The sequence below is a fragment of the Chiloscyllium punctatum genome, chromosome 48 (genome assembly GCF_047496795.1).
Source record: "Chiloscyllium punctatum isolate Juve2018m chromosome 48, sChiPun1.3, whole genome shotgun sequence".
Taxonomy (NCBI): domain Eukaryota; kingdom Metazoa; phylum Chordata; class Chondrichthyes; order Orectolobiformes; family Hemiscylliidae; genus Chiloscyllium; species Chiloscyllium punctatum.
Genome location: NC_092786.1, coordinates 31,044,552 through 31,071,191, shown reverse-complemented (window position 1 = coordinate 31,071,191; position 26,640 = coordinate 31,044,552). Strand labels below are relative to the sequence as shown.

The window sequence follows — 26,640 nt, the reverse complement described above, 5'->3', positions numbered from 1 at the left end:
TAAATGCTGTAACTTTACCTGCCTCTACCACTTCTTCTGGCAGCTCATACCTGTGTGAAAACGTTGCCCCTCAGCTCTTTTCTAAATCATTCTTCTCTCACTTTAAACCCATGCCTTCTAATGTTGGACTCCCCTACCTTGGGAAAAGACCTTGGCTATTCACCCTATCCATGCCCTTAAGGTTTTAAAGAAACTCAATAATTTCTTCAGAACTGCAAGCAGATTTCACTGAAGCTTCATAGTGTTGGAGATAAAACACGATGGAAACACAAAGCAAACAACATTTAAATAACTACAAGCCAACAAATAAAGTGGAGCAATGAAAAGAATAAAACTCAGCTGGCAGGACATAGTCATGTGAGAATAATGGCTTCCTTCTATAGGTTGTGAAATTCTACGGGAAAACAGAACAGAGGCAAACAATCAGCAGAACCTAATGGGCTGAACGATCTCCTTGCACGCTGTAAGCTCAATACTTTATGATTCAGAGTCATGAAGGATGTAATATCTTGGTTTGGTCATAGAATCACAGAGTCACAGATCCGTATAGCACAGAAGCAGGCCCTTCAGACCAACTCATCCATGCTGATCAGGTTTTTGTTGAATCATAGAATCCCTATAGTGTGGAAACAGGCCATATGGCCCAACAAGTCCACACCAACCTTCCAAAGACTAACCCTCTCAGACCCATTCCCCTACCCAATTACTCTACACTTAACCCTGACAATGCACCTAATGTACACAAACCTGAACTTGTCCCATTTGCCTGCACTTGGCCCATATCCCTCTAAACCTTTCCTATCCATGTACCCATCCAAATGCCTTTTAAATGTTGTAATTGTCCCCACATCTATCACTTCCTCTGTCAATTCGTTCCATACATGCACCAGCATCTGTGTGAAACAGATCCCCCTGAAGTCCCTTTTAAATCTTTCCCCTCTCACCTTCAGCATATGCCCTCCATCTGCTTTTTGCATATTGTGGAAAGGAGAAATAGATTTTAGGAGGGATGACAAAAAGTTTGGTCTGATTTTGTGGCTATGTCTGTCAGCCAATGCTCAGAGCCCTCCATCACTAACTGTGGGTAGTGCCTCTGTCCTTCCACAGTAAGCCGCATAACACTTGTCAATTACAGCAGCACTGTAATATTCTTAGCACCCCTTGAAGAGGCTGTACCACTCCATCTAATCTTTTAGCAAAGGTGACTTTGAGATATTGGGAAAGTGGGCAATGCTGCAACAGAACTCCATACTTGAATACAAGCTCCGAGAGGTGGAGGTAAGAGGCAGGAAGCACATTGAGTTTGGGTAGGATGATGGCATACTTGATCCTAGCTTCCTTCCAGAAGTAACATGTCCAACATATTATCATGTTAACTTTGATAAAGTGAACATTGAGATGGAGATGTTACTGTGGACAAGATACAGCCAGTTCATTCACAGAGCAAAGAAATGCTTTACTTCTCTATCACAGGCATAGAGTCAGAGTCATACAGCACGGAAACAGACCCTTCAGTCAAAACAGGAGAAAGTGAGGACTGCAGATGCTGGAGATCAGAGCTGAAAATGTGTTGCTGGAAAAGCGCAGCAGGTCAGGCAGCATCCAAGGAGCAGGAGATTCGACATTTAGAAGGGCTCATGCCCAAAACGTTGATTCTCCTGCTCCTTAGATGCTGCCTGACCTGCTGCGCTTTTCCAGCAACACATTTTCAGCCTTCAGTCAAAATAGTCCATCTCAAACATAATCCCAAATGAAACTAGTCCCACCTGCCTGCTCCTGGCCCATATCCCTTCATAACTCTTCTACTTATGTTTTAAAATATAAATTTTATATTTATAATTTTAAAACTAAGTCTTAAAACTTAGTGCCCACATCCACCACTTTCTCAGGACATATATTCCACACCCTCTAAATAAAGAGGTTGCCCCTCATGACTTTTTAAAATCTCTCTCTTCTCAGCTTAAAAATATGCCCCCGAGTCTTGAAATCGCCCCACCCCAGGGAAAAGACACCTTCTATTAACCCTGTCTATACCCCTCATGATTTTGTAAACCTCTATAAGGTCACCTCTCAACCTCCTCCTCTTCAGTGAAAGAAGTCCCAGTCTATCCAGCCTCTCCCTACAACTCAAACTTTCCATACCCAGCAGCACCCTGGAACCCTCTCTAATTTAATAATATCCTTCCTATAACAGACCTGGACACAGTATTCCAGAAGAGGCCTTACCAATACATGATTTGTACATGATTAGATTAGATTTCTTACAGTATGGAAACAAGTCCTTCGACCCAACAAGTCCACCCCGACCCTCCGAAGAGTAATCCACCCAGACCCATTCCCCCACCTTATATTTACTTCTGACTAATGCACCTAACATCATGGGCCAATTCACCTGACCCGCACATCTTTGGACTGTGGGAGGAAACCCATGCAGACATGGGGAGAATGTGCAAACACCACACAGACAGTCACCCGAGGTCGGAATTGAACCTGGGTCCCTGGACATCCTCAACATGACGTCCCAACTCCTATACTCAAAAGGTCTGAGCAATGAAGTCAAGCGTGCTAAATACCTTTTTTAACCAGCTTGTCTATCTGAGATGCAATCCTCAAAGAATTATATACATGAACCCCTAGGTGACTGAAGAAGGGCTGATGCTCGAAACGTCGATTCTCCTGCTCCTTGGATGCTGCCTGACCTGCTGCACTTTTCCAGCAACACATTTTCAGCTCTGATCTCCAGCATCTGCAGTCCTCACTTTCTCCATGAACCCCGAGGTGCCTCTTTTCTATAACACTATCCACGGCCAAGACATTAATTGTATAAGTCCTGCCCCTGTTTGTTTTACCAAAATGCAATGAATGGGGCACAAGTTGGAGATGGGACGAAAATGCTACCGTTCCAACACTTCAACTCCTACTCCCGTGCAGCAGGTTGCTTGCTGCAGGTCTGGAGAAGTTACCCTAAATAGCCATTTACAACATTCACCCCTCATTAGTAACTTCATTGGCACTTTAATTCTGTGTACTGACATAACACAGCTGGGTTATTATACATGATTATTCTATGCAGAATGTACTGACTTGTCCTAATTATTTTACATTGTGGTCTCATGCCAGATAAAGCACGTCAATATAACTTTCAACAGTATTGCAGACAAAGTGCATTTAGCCTTTGGCCTTTTCCATGAGGCAGCTCAGATATTATCTTCAAATCTTGAAAATGTCCATGCTACTTGAGCCTTAGCCATCGATAATTACCCTTCCCAGTATTCTCTAAACACTTGTTAGTGAACTGTGATAGTCCCTGTAGGCTACACTCCCTAGAGAATTGTTGGAACTTGTTTATCTCATTGACTCTGCCAGCGACTGTTTATTCCCAGGACTGGATAGATGTTACTATTGTTAGGCCTGTGTTCTGTGTTACCTGATGCTATTAACTACCTGCAGTATAAACTGTAGGCAGCAATTACCTTGCACCCTTCAAATTAATAATAACATATACAGGACAATAACTTACAGATGAGATCATTGTCAAAGATAATCTGTGGAAACTGGTAATCCTGCAGTTTGTTTATCACATGCATCAGTACCCAAATCAGCCTCGAAAATTCAGCTATTTCCCATTGCACAGGTTTCATAGCAATGGAAAAATATACAGCGAAGAAAATTGAATCTACTATAAATAATACTGGAAAGGTCTCAGCAAATGAAGGATTCTTAGAGCTGGAAGAGGATCTGTAAATTGCCCACATTTTGCTTTTGTGTTTTAGGATGCTTTTCGAAGTTTCAGCTAATTTGGCACCTTGTAGTTCACAAAATTTAACCCTGACGTTCCAACAAGATGTTCTAGCTGTAATTTGGGCGTAGGAGCAGAAATAGACCATTCGGCCCTTTAAGTCAAAAGTGAGGACTACAGATGCTGGAGATCAGAGTTGAGAGTGTGTTGCTGGAAAAGCACAGCAGGTCAGGCAGCATCTGAGGAGCAGGAGAATTGATGTTTCAGTCAAAAGCCCTTCACTTCAAACCTATACCACTGTTCTATAATGGTGATTATTATTGACCAGAAACTTTATTGGCTGAGCCATATCAATACACTGGTGGCAAGAACATGCCAGAGACTGGGAATTCTCTGGTCAGTAACTTACCTCCTGACTCTCTAAAGCCTGTCCATCATCCACAAGGAACAACTTAGGATTGTAATGGAAGATTCTACACTTGACTAAATGAGTGCAGTTCTAACAACACTCAAGACACTTGACACCATTTGACATTGGTTGAATTGTCACCCCATTCACCACCTTAAACATTCACTCTCCCACCATTGATGTACAAAAGCAGCAGTGTGTACCATCTATAAGACGCACTGCAGAAACTCAATACAATCTCTTTGGCAACCCCTTCCAAATCCTTAACCTCTCTCACCACAAAGACAGTCATGAGCATGTTGCTGGAAAAGCACAGCAGGTCAGGCAGCATCCCGATGAAGGACTCCGGCCCGAAACATCGATCCTCCTGCTCCTCAGATGCTGCACACTCTCGACTCTTATTTCCAGCATCTGCAGATCTCATTTTCTCCCACAAAGACAGTCATATTGGACTCAAAAGATTAACACTGTTCCTGTCTCCATATGTCTCGGTTGCCAGATCAGTTGAGTGTTTCCAGCACTCTCAGTTGTTACTTTGATGTTTTTTTGCTTTCTATGACCTGGAATTCTGCTTGTACCAGAGATAAGTGGAGAGTGGGCCATCACAATAGAAAGAGGGGAAACGGTGTGTTACAGTATTATTATTGCAATATGCATCAGCTTTCCATTGTGCCCTGCATTGGAAAACAAATTGCTGGCAAATCATAGAAGGGCAACAATTTTTTAAAAATTGTACAGACTTGATAGTCTTTCACCTGAAACACAGACTTTTCTTAACATGTTAATGAAAGGGCAAAGTTTAAGTTCACTCAGTTATTGGCACAGCATTTCTTGTACAAGGACAGAATGTTGTTCTTCTGAGGCAGAGCATGAAGGTGAGTCTGAAATAAGATGTGTTTCTGTGTGGGGTGATGTGGGTCGGATTTTCTCACATAATTACATGCTTCTAAGCTTTGCCAGTTTTTCTGAACCCTGCTGGAACCTTATAGCACCAATATCCAACTTCACATCTAAAAAGCACCCAATGTTTCATTCTCTGTGCTTCATTATACATCGCTCAATCCCCTTTGCTCATCAAACCCATACAACCTCTGGAGCTGTTAGAGCTGCTTGCAATGTCTCACAGAATCCCAACAGCACGGAAAGAGGCCGTTTGGCCCATAGAGTGCATAGGCAAAAGTGAGGATTGCAGGTGCTGGAAATCAGAGTCCAGATGAGAGTGGTGCTGGAAAAGCACAGCAGGTCAGGCAGCATCCGAGGAGCAGGAAAATCGACGTTGCGGGCAAAAGCCCTTCGTCAGGAATGAAGGCAGGGAGCCTCCAGTGTGGAGAGATAAATGGGGAGGGTGGGGGTAGGGGTGGGGAGAAGGAAGCAAAGATTACAATAGGTGGATGGGGGGCATCATGAAGCTGAGAGGTCAGAGGGGAGGGTAGAATGGATAGGTGGGAAGGGAGATTGGCAGGTAGGACAGGTCATGGGACAGTGCTGAGCGAGAAGATTGGAACTGGGGTGAGGTGAGGGGGAGGGGAAATGAGGAAATTGGTGAAGTCCACATTGATGCCCTGGGGTTGGAGTGTTCCGAGGCGGAAGATGAGGCGTTCTTCCTCCAGGCGTCTGGTGGTGAGAGAGCGGCGGTGAAGGAGGCCCAGGACCTCCATGTCCTTGGCAGAGTGGGAGGGGGAGTTGAAATGTTGGGCCACAGCGCGGTGTGGTTGATTGGTGCAAGTGTCCCGAAGATATACCCTAAAGTGCTCTGTGAGAAGGTGTCCAGTCTCCCCAATGTAGAGGAGACCGCATCGGGAGCAATGGATACAATAAAGGATATTGGTGGATGTGCAGGTAAAAGTTTGATGGATGTGGAAGGCTCCTTTGGGGCCTTGGATGGAGGTGAGGGAGGAGGTGTGGGCACAGGTTTTGCAATTCCTGTGGTGGCAGGGGAAGGTGTCAGAATGGGAGGGTGGTTTGTTGTGGGGCGTGGACCTGACCAGGTAGTCACGGAGGGAACAGTTTTTGCGGAAAGTGGAAAGGGGTGGGGAGGGAAATATATCCCTGGTAGTGGGGTCCGTTTGGAGGTGGAAGACGTGTTGGTGGATGATACAATTTATACCAAGGTTGGTAGGGTGGAAGGTGAGGACCAGGAGGGTTCTGTCCTTGTTACAGTTGGAGGGGTGGGATTTGAGGGCAGAGGTGCAGGATGTGGATGAGATGCCGTGGAGGCATCTTCAACCACGTGGGAAGAGAAATTGCGTTCTCTAAGGAAGGAGGCCATCTGGTGTGTTCTGTGGTGGAACTGGTCCTCCTGGGAGCGGATACAGTGGAGGCTGAAGAATTGGGAATACACAATAGCATTTTTGCAGGAGGTAGGGTGGAAAAAGATGTAATCCAGGTAGCTGTGGAAGTCGGTAAGTTTGTAAAAAATGTCAGTGTCAAGTCGGTCGTCGTTAATGGAGATGGGGAGGTCCAGAAAGGGGAGGGAGGTGTCAGAGATAGTCCAGGTGAATTTATGGTTGGGGTGGAATGTTGGTTGGTGAAGTTGATGAACTGCTCAACCCCCTTGCAGGAGCACGAGGTGGTGCTGATACAGTCATCAATGTAGTGGAGGAAGAGGTGGGGAGTGCTGCCAGTGTAACTACGGAAGATGGACTATTCTACGTAGCTGACAAAGAGACAGGCATAGCTGGGACCCATGCAAGTGCCAATGGCTACCCCTTTGGTCTGGAGGAAGTGGAAGGATTCGAAGGAGAAATTGTTAAGGTTGAGGAGCAGTTCCGCCAAACGAATGAGAGTGTCAGTGGAAGGGTACTGTTGGGGACATCGGGAGAGGAAGAAACGGATGGTTTGGAGGCCCTGGTCATGGCGGATGGAGGTGTAGAGGGATTGGATATCCATGGTGAAGATGAGACATTGGGGACCGGGGAAACGGAAGTCTTGGAGGACGTTTAGGGCATGGGTGGTGTCTCAAATGTATGTGGGGAGTTCCTGGACTAGTGGGGATAGGACAGTATTGAGGTAGGTGGAGATGAGTTCGGTGGGACAGGAGCAGGCTGAGACAATGGTTCGGCCAGGGTGGTCAGGCTTGTGGATCTTGGAAAGGAGGTAGAATTGGGCGGTGTGGGGTTCCCAGACTATGAGGTTGGAAGCTGTGGGTGGGAGATCTCCTGAGGTGATGAGGTTCTGTATGGTCTGGGAGATGATGGTTTGGCGATGGGGGTTGGGGTCGTGGTCGAGGGGGCAGTGTCTTCGAGTTAGCGTCTGGCTTCAGCAGTGTAGACGTTGGTGCGCCAGACTACCACTGCGCCCCCGTTATCTGCTGGCTTGATGGTGAGGTCGGGATTGGAGCAGAGGGATTGGAGGGCAACGCATTGTGAGGGTGAGAGGTTGGAGTGGGGGAGGGGGGTAGACAGGTTGAGGCGGTTAATGTCTCGGCGGCAGTTGGAAATGAAGAGATTGAGGGCAGGTAATAGGCCAGCGTGGGGTGTCCAGGTGAATGGAGTGTGTTGGAGGTGAGTGAAGGGGTCCTCGGAAGGTGGGCGGGAGTCCTGATTGTAAAAGTAAGCTCGGAGACAGAGGTGGCGGAAGAAGTGTTCGACGTCACGGTGTGTATTAAAGTCATTGATGTGTGGGTGGAGGGGTATAAAGGTGAGGCCTTTGCTGAGGACTGATCGTTCATCTTCAGTGAGAGGGAGATCGGCAGGGCCAGGAGGTGTGATCTGGTGTGAGTGTGGAGCTGGGAGTGGGGGATGGAGCCTGTAATAGTGGTAGGGGGAATGGGGGTAGAGTCATGAGCAGGGGTGATGTTCCCCTCAGGGTACTGGGGGGCAGGGATGGTGACAGTGGGATCTGTGGGGTGCCGGGGGGGTGGTGGTGGGGTGTGCATGTTGGCAGTATGCAGGTGAGTGGCATTGGTGGGGGTGGAAATGGTGGTGAACACGACAGTAGGGGGGCAGAGGTCACTGAACGTGTGATGTCAGTGATGACATGTGGGGCGGAAGTGATGTCACGTGTGGTGCATTGTGAAATTGTGAGGGGCGGAAGTGGCTGTGGAAGCTGCCATGATGGGGGTGGAAGTGACGCAATCAATCGTCGTGGGGATGTGGACATAGAGTGCATGTCAACCCTTCAAAGACCTTCCCACCCAGACTCAACCCGCTGCCCTACCCCTGTAACCCTGCATTTCTCATGGCTAACACATCCAGCTTTGACATTCATCAACACTATGGGCAATTTAGCATGGCCAATTCACTGAACCTGCTCAGCTTACAACTGTGAGAGGAAACTGGAGAACCTGGACAAAAACCTACTTGACACGGGGAATGTGAGCAAAGTCCATACAGGCATTTACCTGCAGGTTAAATTGAACCCGGGTGTCTGGTGCTGTGAGGCAGCAGTGCTAACCACTGAGCCTCGTAAAGTCCTAATTCTTCTACATTACTCTTTAACACAAAGTCAAATATCTAAGAAACCTCCTTAAAGCACTCCTATCTGGGAGAAAAGACAAATCGTGCACAACTGAGAGCTGCTTTTCACCAAAACCTTGCATGGGACAAGGACACAACCAGAAAAGATGGCTGACTGAGGTGAGTCCCCATTAGCGTCCAGCTGGCATCAATCAGTGTGACTATCTCGTTTGGATGAAGTTCTTGGTCAAGTCAGGCTTTTGCATTTGACAACCACAAGCCAAAGGGCATATGACTGAAAGTTCCCATGAGCTGATCAACATGGAGAGGCTTCACCGCTACCACTGAGTAAGTCTTTGCACAAAGAAAAGTCTTGGCAATAAAGAAGCCAAATAACTGAAGAGGTCTGTACTTGCCAGGACTTGGTTGAAGAAATCTACCCTCTCCAGGTAGACTGCCTCATAGACAGTCAGATTTGTGAACACACATGTTTCCCATTTATACTGAACCAGATTGTTTCCCTGAGAGTGTAATTCCAGCAGACTGAAATCTTAATGAGTGTTCACAACATGCTAATTAATGCAAAACAGAAGGTCGGGAAAGCTATCCGGCATAAAACGTTCTGAGAACTTAAGACCAAAACCACAGATGAAACACTGAAATTTTGTCTCCTACTCAATTAAACTTCCCTCACACACTTCTGTAAAATCTCTGGGGTGGGCAGTGAGAATTCTGCTGAATGTTTCAGAAGTGATGCCTTTTTAAAAACAACTTTTGCTCCTATTCAAATTAGTCTTTCATTTCCATTGAGCCTGAAAAGGAGAAATTATTCCCGGCTGATTGACTTGGACAGAAATAACCGAGATTGGCGCATGAGTTAATGGAACAGCCAAAAATGAAAGATTTTGAGGTGGTTTCTGAAAATGTAAAAGTGAAGCAGAGAGAGTTTTGGAAGAGGTTCTAGAGATGAAATCCTACACAGCTGAAGATCAGGGTTTTGAATCCTTTGGGAATAGATGGCTATTCCCAGTCCTACATTACTCTGTTTCAAACAGGCTCCACATTTCTGGCCAGATGTCTAAATGGAGGATATCTGATATTGGGATTCTTCCTCATGTTGCTGGATCATTGGGCGCTGGGGAATCCAAGTTAATTCTCCTCTTGCCAATACTAGCTGCTGTATTCTGGTGACTCTTTGTTCACTGAGACCCTGAAAAGATCTGGGACCCTTACAAAGCTTTTCAACTTGTTCGTGAATGAATGAGAGTGAGGTGAGCAGGGAATAGTGTGCCAAGGTGGAAAGTCACAAGATGGTAGCTAGGTAGGTGGTGACAACCAGCCACATTGGTTTGAGGAGGGAGTTGCGATGGTCGTGGGAGTTGGACCCTACGCCAGGATGTCGGAGGCATCAAAGACAAATCAGAAGGTTAAAGGGGCAGTTGGAGGTTGAGGGGGAGTGGAGTTAGAGGGGTTTGGAGATCAGGGGGTTGTCAGAGGATGTTGAGCTTTCCCTGAGGGTTGGGGAGGAGTCAGAAGGGTGGGCACATTGGGGGCAGCAAAATATTCAACAAGAACAATGAGAAGAAAGGGGCAGTATAGATTTATCGCTGTTAATTTGTCGAAACGATACTAATCAATGAAGAAAGGAACTTTCTGCAAAGTGATTATGTAATTTTATAAAAATGCCAAGTGGAATTACATTTTGGAAAAGGCAGGAAAGAGAATTGAACCCGAAGCCAATGAATATTTCTACTTTGGCAGAAATCTGAATATGAGCTGTGTATGGCCTTTGATTTACCTTAAACGCCCTTTGCAAATAATCGCTTCAGTCACAGGATGTGCCAACATGATTTCCTAATGCAAGCAAATTAATGATTGAGTATAAAACCAGTGATGGGGTTTTTTTCTCTTCTGTCTACGTTGGTTTTGTGTGATATAATGCAGATCTGGGACCCTTACAAAGCAAAAGATCTGGGACCCTTACAAAGCAAAAGATCTGGGACCCTTACAAAGCTTTTCAACTTGTTCGTGAATGAATGAGAGTGAGGTGAGCAGGGAATAGTGTGCCAAGGTGGAAAGTCACAAGATGGTAGCTAGGTAGGTGGTGACAACCAGCCACATTGGTTTGAGGAGAGAGTCGCGATGGCTGTGGGAGTTGGACCCTATGCCAGGATGTCGGAGGCATCAAAGACAAATCAGAAGGTTAAAGGGGCAGTTGGAGGTTGAGGGGGAGCGGAGTTAGAGGAGTTTGACTGGGTCGATTGCCAAGGTTGACAGCATTCTGACCACTGAGTGAGGTGATCAGGAACATAAGCCTCACTCCAGAGAGGAAATACTGAAACTAGTATTTCAGTTCAATACTGAGGGAGTGCCGTACTGTCATAGGTGCGACTTTTCTGTGAGAAATTCAACCACAACTATGATTCACTATGTGATGCAATCCTTGGAAGCTGGGAGTTCTTACCTTGATTGGATAATAAGATCCTTAAAATAGGGAGACAATTGAATGGGCTTGAGCTTTTGTCCAAGATTTAAGGGTCGCATTCCTATCAGGAACTAATCACAGACACATAAAAGAAAAGTAAGGATTTATCGATGAATTTTTAATAGATATAAATGCAACTTAAAGCAGGTGCAGATACTACCATTACATAAATTGTTTAAATTGGAATGAGGCTTTCATGACGTAACAGTGTCATAGGTTAATTGAATTTTCTTTCTGAGGTTAAGATGTATTTCTATTAATATGCAAATTAACGAAATTGGATGAAATCAAGGTTCTTTTTAAAAATAATCTTTTGCGGATAAGGATCTGGACTGGAAGAAAATTCTTGAGCACTCAGCCAACTAGGTAATAAATTAAATGCAAAGAGAAAATACTGGAAACGTTCAGGAGCAACTGGGAGACAGAAGTGGAATTAGTCAATTGAATGTTCATCTTTGGCGCACTGCAACTTCCTCCCTGCTGTTCATGAGAGAACACAACAGAGATCAGCCCTCATGAATGTGAGGTATTGCATTTTGATAAAATAAAGAAGGGTAGGGCTTATACAATTAAGGGTAGGATCTTGGGTACTGTTGTAGAACAGAGGGATTTCAGGGTTCAGGTACATCATTCCTTGGAACTTGCATCACACGTATGATTAAGAAGGTGTTTAGCACACGTGCCTTCATTGCTCAGAGCTTTGAGTATAGGAGGTGGGAAGTCATGTTGAGTTTGTACAGGATGTTGGAGAGTCCTCTTCTGGAGTACTTCCCCTCCCCCCACCTTATCCCAGTCCAAATCCTCCAACTCAGCACCGCCCTCTTGATTGTTCATCGTCTTTCCCATCTATCGGCTCTACCCTCTTCTCCAACCTATTCCCTTCACCCCAATCTTCATCGATCTATTGCATTCTCAGCCACCTTCCCCCCAGCTCCACCTCCCTCTCAGCGCCCGCACCGCCCCCGCGACCCACAAGACTCATTCTTGATGAAGAGTTTATGCCCGAAACATCAGTTCTCCTGCTCCTTGGATGCTGCCTGACCTACTGTGTTTTTCCAGCACCACACTGTCGACTCTGATTTCCAGCATCTGCAGTCCTCTCTTTCTCCTTCTGGAGTACTGTGTCTAATTCTGGTCTCCCTGCTATAGCAAGGATATTATGAAACTTAGAGAGGATTAAGAAAAGATTTACCAGGATGTAGCTGGGAATGGAAGTTTTGAGTTATAAAAATAGGCTGGATAGGCTGGAACTATATCACCAGAGTTTAGGAGGTTATGGGGTGACCTTGTAGAGGTTTATAAAAGCATGAGGGGTATAGATAAAATGAATAACAATGATCTTTTCCCTAAGGCGGAGGAATTCAATACAAGGGAACATAGTTTTAAGGTGAGAGGGGAAAGTTTTAAAAACAACATGAGGGCGAACCTTTTTACACAGAGAACAGTTCATGTGTGGAAGGAACTATTGGAGGAAGTGATAGGTGCAGGTACAGTTACAACATTTAAAAAACATAAACATTGAGATAAGTACATGAATTGGAAAGGTTTGGAGGATATGCGCCAAACACAGACAAGTGGGACTTGTGTAGTTTGGGAACATAGTCAGCACGGAGTGCATGGATTGAAGGGTCTGTTTCCATGCTGTAAAACTCTATGACTCGATAAACTGTCTCCCCTCTCAACCTCTCACAACCCCTCATCCCAACACAGGTCCTGGACCATCTGTGCCAATCCATGCCACCTCATATTGCCCACCCACTGCTGTTAAACCCTTTCCCATGGTGGTTTTTGCCCTCCATATCAAGCTATGGCATGCCACCCAATCTATCATCCATTACAACCTTACAGTTTGAACTCAGCAATGTGAAATGGAACAAACTGTGTGCAGTTGTGGTCTCCAAATTTGAGGAAGGACATTCTGGCTATTGAGGGAGTGCAGCCTAGGTTCACGAGGTCAATTCCCGGAATGGCGGGACTATCATATGTTGAAAGATTGGAACGACTGGGCTTGTATACCCTTGAGTTTAGAAGGCTGAGAGGGGATCTGATTGAGACATATAAGATTATTAAAGGATTGGACACTCTGGAGGCAGGAAGCATGTTTCCACTGATGGGTGAGTCCCGAACCAGAGGACACAATTTAAAAATAAGGGGTAGGCCATTTAGAGTAGAGTTGAGGAGAAACTCCTTCACCCAGAGAGTGGTGGGTGTGTGGAATGCTCTGCCCCAGAAGGCAGTGGAGGCCCAGTCTCTGGATACTTTCAAGAAAGAGTTGGATAGTGGGATCAAGGGTTATGGGGATAAGGTTATGGGGATACTGATTGTGGATGATTAGCCATGATCATAATGAATGGTGGTGCTGACTCGAAGGGCTGAATGGCCTACTCCTGCACCTATCGTATAATGTCTATTGTCTATAAACTTTAGCAAAAGATAACAATAGTGCTGTTGGATTAAGGGCGGGTGAAGAACAAGAATTATGGAAAGTGAATCAGTCTCTTCCTGTTCCTTGAAGTAACATGTCTGTATCATCTGGTGCCCAATTAATGAACACAGGGAAGAATAGAGGGAGAAAATTAGCAAGAGAGACTAATTTTGAGCCCACTTGATCTTCGATCACTCTGCTTCATTTTAAGAATAGTTTATATCAAAATGAAGAACACTTTTCAACAAAGGTAACTGATTGTCATGTTTTATAAGAGTCATAGGACCCCAACAGTGCAGAAAGAGGTCATTCAGCCCATCAATTTCACACTGACTCTTCTAAGAGCATCCACCCGGACCCAGCGCTACCCTTTGTAACCCTGTATTTCCCATGGCTAATCTACACAAGTTTGGACTGTGGGGGGAAACCCATGCAGACATGGGGAGAATGTGCAAACTCACACACAGACAGCCACCCAAGGGTGGAATTGAACCTAACTCCCTGGTGCTGTAAGGCAGCAGTGCGAACCACTAAGCCACCAAAGTCGTTTGCATTGCCTAATCCAAACAGTAGAGTTGAATATTATAGACATGTTCACAAATCAGGCAGCATTACTCAGAGACTGTTTTGCATGCAGTTTATCTATAGGTTAATCCCCTTTCAAATCTATTCACACAAACCATGAGTAGAATCAAGTGTTTGTTTAAAAGTTGCCCAGTTCATGAATGTCCTTTAGTGGAGGAAATCTCTCATCCTTACCTGGTCTGGCCTGCATGTGACCCAAGTCAATGTGGTTGACTGTTACCTGGCCTCTCCAATGGCTGAGCAAGCACCTCAGTTGCATTAAATGATTAGAGTAAAAGTATTGAGTGTAAATGTCCCACATGCATTGCAACGACTCAGGAAGGCTACCACCTTCTCAAGGGCAAGAAAGGATCAGCAATAAATCATAGAATCCTTACAGTGTGGAAACAGGCCCTTTGGCCCAACAAGTTCACACCAACCCTCTGAAGAGCAACCCACCCACACTCATTCCCCCACCCCGTATTTACTCCTGACTATGGCCAATTAACCTAACCTGCACATCTTTAGACTATGGGGGGAAACCCACGCAGACACGGAGAGACTGCAAACTCCACATAGACAGTCACCTGAGGGTGGAATTGAACTCAGGTCCCTGGTGCTGTGAGACAGCAGTGCTAACTGCTGAGCCACTGTGCCACCTTTGGTGTCAATTTCAGTCTGACGACGGTCCTGTCAAGCAGGAGCTGTCTCCTTACTTTAAAGGTGCTTCATAACTGCAAGTTGTTGTAGCTCTCAAAGCATTATCAGTTCGTTACATGCATATTTCAAATTATTTCAAAATAAGTCTTTAATGTAAAGCTCAGTTACCATCTTCCTATTATCCTATGCCAATGCATGAGCTAGGAAAGGGTACAACAATTTTAACAAAAAACATATGTGGGGTAGAGATTAATTGTGTATTTTCAGGTGTGAATAGGGGCACTTGCTTGTGATACCTCCAGTGACTAATCTGCGCATATGTTTGGGCCTATGCTCAACCTCTCAAGATTGCTTTTAGGCATTTCAAGAGGTCACCTAAGAAAAGGCATTAGGACCCCCTCCACCTTGCACATATTAATAAGAGGCCTCTTTGAGAAATTGCTTCCTGACAAGCAGAGCCAGAGCTTGGACGTCTTCCTCTCAGAATCCTTTGGCATGTTTACGACAACAAACCTGTGGAATTGCAATAGCACAAAACATTTCTCAAGACCTGAAGACCAATTTCAGGCTGTTTTTTAGCCACCTAATTGGGAATTCAGGTGTTGACGCCACCAATTATGAACCTAATTTGTGTTGCAGACGTTTCGTCCCCTGTCTAGGAGACATCCTCAGTGCTTGGGAGCCTCCTGTGAAGGGCTTCTGTGATGTATCCTCAGGCATTTGTAGTGGTTTGAATCTGCCGCTTCCGGTTGTCAGTTCCAGCTGTCCGCTGCAGTGGCCGGTATATTGGGTCCAGGTTGATGTGCTTGTTGATTGAATCAGTGGATGAGTGCCATTATGAGTGGCAAACTTTGAAAATTATGAACCTAAGGCATACATTCTAAATAATCCATTCCTGAGGCTGTCAAACGCTCAACATTGTTGTTAATTAAGCAGATGTAAATATAGAACAATATTGTAGAACACATGCTTCCATCATAAGAATGGACTGGAAAACATTGTTGAGTTTCAGAGCATCAGAATCTGAAGCAACTCTGGAAAGATCAAGGTTCTTTGAGTCTTTTTTTAAAAATATATTTTCCAATTATTTTTAGCTGAAGTTGTTCTTTTAAAATCCAAGGACTGATGGGAGTGCTCGATAATTAATTGGTTTTGACTGACACTTTACAGGATTTTGTCATTTTAATCTACAGAGATTATCTCCACAGATTCCTTACTGACATTGTTTGATGCATTTGTAAAATCACCTTAGCTGTTCACTTTGTCCTGCTTTTGCCGTAGAAATGCTGAACAGTCCATTGAACTAGTTAAGTGAAAGCTGCAATATCTCACATATTGTACAGACTTAGTTGATAAACAGGAGACCGATGGATTGACAACCTCTGAGGGGCTCTTCAGTTGAGCAGAGTCCTCCAAAAAGACTCAACAAACCCCCGGGAACTGTTTGCCAAAAACTGAAGAGGAATCAGTTAATCGTGCTGAAATGTTTTTGCAGTGTGCACATCCATCAGCCTGTCCAGATGGTGAGACCTTGGCAGAAGTGGATGGGGATAAAAAACAGGCAGATAATTGGGCAGATATCGAAGGAGCTCAGCGCTATACACGACCCAAGACCTGTCCAGATGGCGAGGCCTTGGTCGATGAGATGGGTAAACATCATCAAATGCTCGGAGCACAAACGGTCAGAGGACCAGGGAACACCGACGAAGCAGCTTTCAAAACCAATAACGAGTCCATCATGGGATCTGTCAGTCCACAGGAGGTAGGACAAACAAACCTGGACAAAGTTCCTGGCCTCAGTAAAGTTGTCAGATTTCAGCTGCCTCCGGAGACAATTCGAGCGTCTGATGTTGATGATTTACAGGCCCCATTTTTTGAAATCGATGGCCTTGGAGAATGCTGTGTCAGTACTTTCACGAACACTTATCACTCTGAGAATTGGATTGGCATCACAGGCAAGTATTGACCCTTTGACCTGTTGAGTAGTTACCATAACTTTGATCTAAAATTTTTAAAGAAAGTCATTATATCAGCAATAATCTGCACATACATATAAATACATCCAGATCCACTTACATAATGCAAATCATTCAGTTATTCTGACTGCGAAAAGATAATGTCTAAGCAGTTCACAATACTGAAATCTAAACAGTTTATTCTATTACCTTACCCCCCACTTTAAAACCTTTTTGAACAATTTTAAGACCCGTACTTTACAAAAATATACATTTGATTCAAAGGATTTATTTAATGAAGAAACATTGAATTTTACAATCGGTTTGTTTCTGGGAATTATTTAAAGATCAATCAATAGCTGTAACATCAAATCCCGTTTAATAAAAATAACACTTTTTTTAATGGCATCTCTAAGCTTCTGTTTTATATTTAGTGGAATGTTAACACAATGCTGACAGAGTGGGGCTGCAGAAATGCTCTTTCAAACTGTGTACTTGGAGCAGGAATGCAATTATTACCTGCAGGCAGCATTAACATTGAGCTTGGACTGGATTCTTCCACATTTTTGATGATTGATGGTGACAAGAAGCTGTGTCAGGAAAGGAACAGGTTAATCGACTCATCCCATCCCTCGATATTCGCTCTGCTTTACCTTATCACTAATGTTTTCTGTTCACTGGCATCCACACATTTCTATTCTCAGTCATTCTGGAGCTCAGTGAAGCAGCACCCACTTTGTGCAGTGAATTTGCCGAATTATTTCACCGAATTGTTTTCAGAAAGCAGTGTAAGCTTCTTTTTGAGGTTATCAAATCTTTCTATCTTCTCCTCAGATCACAGCAACGCTGGGACTGGGGCCTCCACAACTTTCTCAATTCCTCCAACTAAACATTTTCTTGGCGTGAAAGACAGGAAATTGTAAAGGGGAATGGCAAACTGAAAGCATTAGGTGGAAAGTCAATTTATATTGACTGTAATAGAGGGTAAAATTGCTCAGAGTTTGATATTTAAAACATTCTCCAGGTGGATTTCAAACAGCCTAATGAGCACAGGTCTGATTGGATGAGATGCCCCGAAGGTGGGAGGGAGGCAAGACCTGGGGTAGATCACACTGTGCAGGGCCCTCCAACCCCTTACATCCCCCAAACCAGTGAGCAAAGATCTCTGAATCTGCAGGTATATACACACACATACACACACAAATACATATACACAACACACATGCACATATACACACATATACAACACACACACATACATGCACATATACAACATTCACACAAACACACATACTCACATGCACACAACCAGCACACACCCACACACACATACACACAAATGCAGTGCGCACACACACATAAACATACATATATACACACATATGCACACACATATATACATACATATATACATGCACATATACAAGACACACATACACACAAAACACCCATACATATGCACACACACAGACACACACGTGTACACGCATACATGCACACACACATACACAGACACATACGCACACATATACAACAGACCATAAACATATATACACACACAACACACACAAACACACATAGACACACACACATATGCAACAGACACATACAAACACATACACACACAACACACACACATACGGAGTTTAATTTAGATAAATGTGAGGTGCTGCATTTTGGGAAAGCAAATCTTAGCAGGACTTATACACTTAATGGTAACGTCCTAGGGAGTGTTGCTAAGCAAAGGGACCTTGGAGTGCTGGTTCATAGCTCCTTGAAAGTAGAGTTGCAGGTAGATAGGAAGTGAAGAAGGCATTTGGTATGCTTTCCTTTATTGGTCAGAGTATTGAGTACAGAAGTTGGGAGGTCATGTTGCGGCTATACAGGGCATTGGATAGGCCACTGTTGGAATATTGCATGCAATTCTGGTCTCCTTACTATCAGAAAGATGTTGTGAAACTTGAAAGAGTTCAGAAAAGATTTACAAGGATGTTGCCAGGGTTGGAGGATTTGAGCTACAGGGAGAGGCTGAACAGGCTGGGGCTGTTTTCTCTGGAGCATCAGAGGCTGAGGGGTGACCTTATAGAGGTTTACAAAATCATGAGGGGCGTGGATATGATAAATAGCCAAAGTCTTTTCCCTGGGGTCGGGCAAGTCCCTGGGAGCCCTGGGCCTCTCAACTGGCTGCTGGTTCAGGTGAGCAGGCTGCCCCTCACCACCTTATCCACAGTGGGTGGGGAGTGCTCATGAGCACAGATCTCCCCTCCATCTGCTGCAGTTTGTATCTGTTCTGTTCCGTGATCTATTCCTGCGTGTGATCCCAATGGGAATGCTGGTTTGAAAACTTGCTTCAGTGTTTTAATTCCAGTTTGGGAGCCACCTGACATTAGCCTGGAAGTTATTTTATTAACAAATCAGTGTGGTTCACGTTTCCAGGCCAGCCGGCTGGTTCCATGAGGCCTACTATAGTCTTGATAGCCTCCCTCCATTATATAGATTCCAGGCTCCTCCGTCACTCCCCCTGTATCCTCCTCTCCTTCCTTGTCTCTGTCATCCTCTGAGGAAGAGCCATCTATCCTTCGCTGCCCCTCATCTAGCTTCAGGCCTCCTGGAGCAGACACCTGCAGCAGACGGTCACAATGTGGGCCCCTCTAGCTGGCTTGAGCTGGATGCCATCACTTTCCCTCTATCCCTGTCTGGAAAGTGGATGGCATAATAGGAGCCATCTCTTCAGGAGATAACCCTTTTCCCCAAGCAGCCACCCACAGGGTCTGGATCTCAGCCTAAAGAGGGCTGATCCCCGGGACTGTCCCTAGAATTCCCGGCTTCTCGGGATTGAGGACCATCCTGCAAGATAAGCTTCCTGTGGACAATGGGTGGAAGCTTTTTTCTGTTCAACAGTGGGGCTGAGTGCTCTGGCAGTGCCTTGATGGCTCTGCACAGTCAGTGACCCCCTTGTAACTTGGTGCAATCCATCGATGGTGGTAAATGTATCTGCACTGTCTCTGTGTCAAGTTAGATTCATCCTTGAACACCCTGGAATAAGACATTCACAAGCAGCTGAGTGTGCTATTCCTCAACCCCACTCCTAGGCCCCTTGAACTCAAGGACCTCACAATGACACAGGGAACAGTGATGGGCTGCTGATGGTGAAATGCCACCAAGGTCTATGGCTATCCCCTGGAACAACCTAGACCCTTCAAATATCAGGGCGCTGATAACCTTGACGGACGCAAATAGGGAACTGTCATGGGGTTCATGAGCAACAGAGCACTTTGCAAGACTCTCAGCCCAATGGCCTAGAGGTGCACTTTCCCCCTGGTAGAGACACTCTGCGGGGAGCTGACTCCTGGGCAGTGTGCCCTACATTGCTCATAGCGCCATCTTCTCTTGGCACTCCTCAGTGAGCTCCTGTGGTCTCCTCCCGATCAGAGGGATGCACACTGCACAGGCTTCTCCTCAGTGGTCTGCTTGGATTGGTGTCGCCCATTCCAATCTCCCATCCCTGAGTTGCCAGCTGTTTGTGTGGCAGGGCACCTTTTGTCAACCTTTGCCACCCAGCTGAAACCAACAGCCTGACACCCAGCCCAAAACTCATGTACCCCTCCCCTCCCCACACAGGTATCGATGAGAAATGCGAGGTCCTCAGCACCAGCAGTGCGAACTCTACCTGCTGAGCTGTTTATTGTGATTATCCATCTTTTCTTTGAGTTGCCCTGTGCCCCTGTTAAGCCTGAAGGCTCTCCTCTGTGTGCCTACCTGGGGTACCCTGACTGCACCAGACTCTAGGGTTCCCATGCCTGAAGGTTGAAAAGCCTGAGCTGGCCCAGTGAGGACTCTTCTATAGGCCTAACAGGTACCTCCATTGTCCATTAAGAAGTCCTGAAGACACATCCTCACCTTCCCATAGGAATTGGCTTTGCATTCCTCTCCAATAATGTGATTATCAATTTCACACATATCTGTGTCCACCTGTCCAAATGCTCTGACCGCTGTGTAAGATTCTCTGTCTGCTGACCAGGACCAATATCCTCGGTGATGTGCTCAGATCCTTGGACTATGGTTTGAACTCCTGACCTTTGCATTTTGAGATAACAGGAATTTCGCTGTGCCAAGGCTGACATCTTTTTTACTACTCATTCCATTGTCCAAAAATCCCCCAAAAGGAAGTCTCTCCTATGAATTGTCAAGACAAATGCTTTTGCATTGTTGAACCTATTGGCAGAGGACCAGGAAAGCACACTCACTGGCAATGTTAATGTATCCCGTATGCCGTGTTCCAAGCCCTCAGGTAGCACCATCCTTGCTGCGGAGGCTCCCATCTGTTCTCCTGCCTGTTTACCCCTGAACAACACTGACACAATCAAACTGAAATTGTCCTCTCGTCCAACAATTAGGCAAATCAATAGGCAGAGAAAGAGCCCTAAGAACAGGAATGTGGTGCTTCAGGGTGGCACGTATATCAACATTTCTGCATTTGCTGCACTTCTGGTCAACTGATACAGCCACCTTGGGAAGACAGAATATCAAATACAATACATCAGTCTAACCCAGTGCCAAAGTGTGATTCCTGTAAAACTTAATATTTCCTCTTTGTATTTGTGATTTATATAGAACAGATATCTCAGCACAGTTCCTTTTGAGGGACTCCTGGTTGTTGGGAGGATGATGTTTGATTGGATTTCTTTAGGGTGAGATTGAGAGCCTTTGAGCCAACCAAGGGCCGTAATGTCGTGTTTGCTTAATCCAGTCGAGCAAAACTTTCCTTCAGCTAAATATTGTAAATGATGAAGCCATGGTGCTCAGCGGTTAGCACAATTGCCTCACAATGCCAGGGACCTGGGTGACTTGGGTGACTATCTGTGTGGGCATGCTCTGGTTTCCACCCACAGTCCAAAGGTGTGCAGGTTAGATGGATTGGCCATGCTAAATTGGCCACAGTGTCCAGGGATGTGTGGCCGAGGTGGATTAGACATGGGAAATGCAGGGATAGGGTTGATATGGGCTGAATGGCCTGCATCCACATTGTGGGGATTGTATGATTGTTTTTACCCATCTTAGCCACCAACTCAATCCCTTTCCTGGACCACTGTCTGAGATGTTTTCAGACAACCAACAAATGTAGTGTCCTATTTAATCCTGAGATGTGTTTCCATATGTAACCCATCAGCTTGAGTAACATTACCCTTCGCTTTGCTGCCTCAGTTTATCTGTTACTGAAACCCTCTATCACACTTTTGCCACCTCAAGACCACAATGATCTTCTGGCTAGCCTCCAGTCTTGAACTATCTGTAGACTTGAGTTGAGCCAATGTTGTGATGCCTGTATGCTAATTGTGATGCCTATATGCTAATTGTGATGCCTGTATGCTAATTTGCACCAAATCCCATTTGCCAACGCTGTACACATTTGCCTCCTTGAGTTCCTGATTCAGCCCAGCTTCCACTTTTAAATCTTGTTTGAGTTTTCAGTTTCTTCCATGGCCTCACCCCTCACCATCCCGATAACTTCTTCCAGCTTTACATCTCTCCAGGATCTTTGTACCCATCCTGCGCTCTTACACAGGATCAAGGTCCGATCAAGGACAGTAGTGGGAGACTGTGTATTGAGTCGGAAGAGATAGGAGAGGTCTTGAACAAGTACTTCTCTTCAGTATTTACGAACGAGAGGGACCGTATTGTTGAAGAGGAGAGTGTGAAACGGACTGTTAAGCTAGAAGAGATACCTGTTAGGAAGGAAGATGTGTTGGACATTTTGAACAACTTGAGGATAGACAAGTCCCCCGGGCCTGACGGGATATAGAACATAGAACATAGAACAATACAGCACAGAACAGGCCCTTCGGCCCACGATGTTGTGCCGAACTTCTATCCTAGGATTATGTGGGAAGCAAGAGAGGAAATTGCAGTACCGTTGGCAATGATCTTCTCGTCTTCACTGGCAACGGGGGTGGTACCAGGGGACTGGAGAGTGGCGAATGTTGTGCCCCTGTTCAAAAAAGGGAATAGGGATAACCCCGGGAATTACAGGCCAGTTAGTCTTTCTTCTGTGGTAGGCAAAGTAATGGAAAGGGTACTGACGGATAGGATTTACGAGTATCTGGAAAGACACTGCTTGATTAGGGACAGCCAGCACGGATTTGTGAAGGGTAGGTCTTGCCTTACAAGTCTTATTGAATTCTTCGAGGAGGTGACCAAGCATGTGGATGAGGGTAGAGCAGTGGATGTAGTGTACATGGATTTTAGTAAGGCATTTGATAAGGTTCCCCATGGTAGGCTTATGCAGAAAGTCAGGAGGCATGGGATAAAGGGAAATTTGGCCAATTGGATAGAAAACTGGCTAACCGGTCGAAGTCAGAGAGTGGTGGTAGATGGTAAATATTCAGCCTGGAGCCCAGTTACAAGTGGAGTTCCGCAGGGATCAGTTCTGGGTCCTCTGCTGTTTGTAATTTTTATTAATGACTTAGATGAGGGAGTCGAAGGGTGGGTCAGTAAATTTGCAGATGATATGAAGATAGGTGGAGTTGTGGACAGTGAGGAGGGCTGTTGTCGGCTGCAGAGGGACTTAGATATGTTGCAGAGCTGGGCTGAGGAGTGGCAGATGGAGTTCAACCCTGCCAAGTGTGAGGTTGTCCATTTTGGAAGAACAAATAAGAATGCAGAATACAGGGTTAATGGTAGGGTTCTTAGTCAGGTGGAGGAACAGAGGGATCTTGGGGTCTATGTACATAGATCTTTGAAGGTTGCCACTCAGGTGGATAGAGTTTGTAAGAAGGCCTATGGAGTATTATCGTTCATTAGCAGAGGGATTGAATTCAAGAGTCGTGAAGTGATGTTGCAGCTGTACAGGACTTTGGTTAGGCCACAGTTGGAGTACTGTGTGCAGTTCTGGTCGCCTCACTTTAGGAAAGATGTGGAAGCTTTGGAGAGGGTGCAGAGAAGATTTACCAGGATGTTGCCTGGAATGGAGAGTAGGTCGAACGAGGATAGGTTGAGAGTTCTCGGCCTTTTCTCGTTGGAACGGCGAAGGATGAGGGGTGACTTGATAGAGGTTTATAAGATGATCAGAGGAATAGATAGAGTAGACAGTCAGAAACTTTTTCCCCGGGTACAAGAGAGTGTTACAGGGGGACATAAATTTAAGGTGAAGGGTGGAAGGTATAGGGGAGATGTCAGGGGTGGGTTCTTTACCCAGAGAGTGGTGGGGGCATGGAATGCGCTGCCCGTGGGAGTGGTAGAGTCAGAATCATTGGCGACCTTTAAGCGGCATTTGGATAGGTACATGGATGGGTGCTTAATCTAGGATAGAAGTTCGGCACAACATCGTGGGCCGAAGGGCCTGTTCTGTGCTGTATTGTTCTATGTTCTATTTTCTATGTACACATTCCCAATTTTAATTGTTCCCGTACTGGGAGCCATATCTTCAGCTGCCTGGCTCCTAAGCATCTTCCCCAAAACTCTCAACCGATTTCCTCATTTAAGATTCTTCTGATAACTTACTTCTATGACCAGGTGCTTGCTTATCCATTCTAGCATCTATTTACCTGATGCAGTGTCAAACTTTGTTTGTTAATGTTCCAAGGAATACCTTGAGATGTCACACTGCATTAAAGTTGCTACGTACAAGTTGTTGCTGTTGCTTCTGGGTATATGTCTTTGCCAACTTATAGCCTGAATGTTGGATTACTTGAGTACCCCACTTAATTATAGCAGTAATTATAATTCAAAAGTACCTCATTATTTTGGGACATCTTGAGTGCATGAAAGGTGCTATGTAAATGCAAGTCTTTCAAGTCTTTCCAATGAACAATTGCTACAGGCATTCCTCTAGTGCCAGGCATTCCTGCAACCAGTTCAATGAGCTGACGAAGAGCAGATCTCTGGGCAGGTGTAAGATCTTTGAACTCCTGCCTCAAGGTTGTCTCAGCATGATTTTGCAATAAGTTGAAGCTGTCTGGCATATTTAAGAATTGTGTTTCTAGTAGCCATTTGAGCATTTCTTAAGCGAGATAGTGTGTGCATATTGGGATACCTCAGGTTTATTGCATTGTCTTCTGTTACTTAGATTTTAATAGATATCCAACAGTGAGTAGCATGACCCTGGTCGTCAAAGATGTGTGATCATTCAGCTAGCTTTTCACAGAGAGCAGAATCCCACAAGATTAGCTGTAAACTTCGATTAAGTCACCTCACATTTTTTGGAGAGTATTTTCGTTGTGGATTAATAAGAAAGAAAACAGATCCGGCATTTATAGCCTATCTTACTCAAGGATGTCCCAAAGCCAGTAAGGAACAGAAAAAAATGTATTTAATGTTGGGAATGGCAACAGTCAAAATGAACACAGCAAACTTCCACCGACAGCAAAAGACTGGGTAACCTATTCTAGAAGGTTGGCATTTTACAAGGCCATAATAAGTTCCTTGGAGAATTTAGAAATGCACTTTTTCAAGGTTTTCAAAATCAGCAGCCTCTCACAGAATGAAGGATTGGTCCTTGGGACTGTAGTCACTTAGTGCACAACTCAACTGTTGCTAAAGTCAATGTGAAGGGCAGTCAGCAGTATTACTAGCAGCAGTGCACAAATCAGAGTGTTGCTCTCTACAGTGCGGGCTGCACTTGTATTAAGTGGATTAACCCCATTACAATAACCTTCAAAACACATTCAATTTACAGATGACTGGCTGCTTCAGAAACAAATCCTGAAAGAAGGACAGGGACAAGCTACCAGACCTGATGTAGGTCAAGAGGTCACATTAAAGCTGCTTGGAGTCCTGGAAGATGGGACCATAATAGACAGGGACCCAAAGCTTACCTTTATCATTGGTGATGGTGATGTCATACAGGTTGGTCCCATTTTCATTCACTTTTATCTTTGGTTTCACTGTCTTGATTGATTGCTCCTGACCATGACTGTGTTTTTCCACCCTTTAGAATGTTTCAATGCAACCATGTTCTTCTTGTGTTCTCTGTCTCTGCCGCAGGTAGGGCAAAGAAACTGGCCCAAAATTCACTCCAACGATTATAAGAATCAAACCCCATGCTATTGGCACCAACCTGAGGGTGGCACAGTTGCTCAGTGGTTAGCACTAGGGTCCCAGGTTCAATTCCAGCCTCGGGTGGCTGTCTGTGTGGAGTTTGTGCATTCTCCCTGTGTCTGCATGGGTTTCCTCTGGGTACTCCGGTTTCCTCCCACAGGCCAAAGGTGTGTTAGGGGTAACGTGGGGTTACAGCAATAGAGTGAATCTAGATGGGATGTTTTTTGGAGGCTCAGTGCAGACTTAGTGGGCCAAGTGGCCTCTATCTGCACTATCCATGACAGCAACTAATCCAACCAACCCCGTGACCTACCAATTGCTGAGAAACATACACATCTATGTGCATATTATAGTAAATAGACACAGATAGTGAAGATAGAATCTCCAATTGCCAGCTTTTATATGGCTGACTCCCACTTTGACTGTCTGCCATTGGCATTTGTTTGAAGGAATCAGAAGTTGGTACTCAATTTAGTTTAGATTAGATTCCCTACAGTATGGAAACAGGCCCTTCGGCCCAACAAGTCCACACCGACCCTCAGAAGAGTAACCCAGCCAGACCCATTCCCCTAACACTACGGGCAATTTAGCACAGCCAATTCATCTTTGGACTGTGGAAGGAAACCGGAACACCCGGAGGAAACCCACACAGACACGGGGAGAATGTGCAAACTCCACACAGACAGTCGACCAAGGCACAGACACAGAGCACCACTGAGTGTGCTGCAAGACCTCCACAACCACATTACATCTGATTAAAAGAAATGTGTAAAATTAAGAGACTTTCTGACATAAAAACAGGAAACACTACACAGATGCAGTCCATTATTCAGATTCTGAAAGAAAATAGGCTTTATAGGTTTGGCAGCGATCTTCATGAAGGGTCTCAGTCGAGCCCTCTGTGTATTTCCAGCATTCTATACTTTTTAAGGATTGATTCTGCTTGTTATTCATTCAGGAAATTTGTGTT

The 26,640-nt window shown here is 45.1% G+C and overlaps 1 protein-coding gene across 4 annotated transcripts in view; it reads left to right on the top strand.

Annotated features, from left to right (window-relative positions):
• The first annotated feature begins 15,875 nt into the window (after positions 1–15,875).
• Positions 15,876–26,640, top strand: part of LOC140468864 (peptidyl-prolyl cis-trans isomerase FKBP8-like) — a 167,153-nt gene continuing 156,388 nt past the window's right edge. For all 4 annotated transcript variants that reach the window (XM_072564924.1, XM_072564923.1, XM_072564922.1 and 1 more), the window contains exons 1-2: positions 15,876–16,634; positions 25,309–25,478. In XM_072564924.1, coding sequence (XP_072421025.1) covers positions 16,163–16,634; positions 25,309–25,478 — 642 coding nt within the window. In that variant the 5' untranslated portion in view covers positions 15,876–16,162. The remainder of the gene's footprint in view (positions 16,635–25,308; positions 25,479–26,640) is intronic.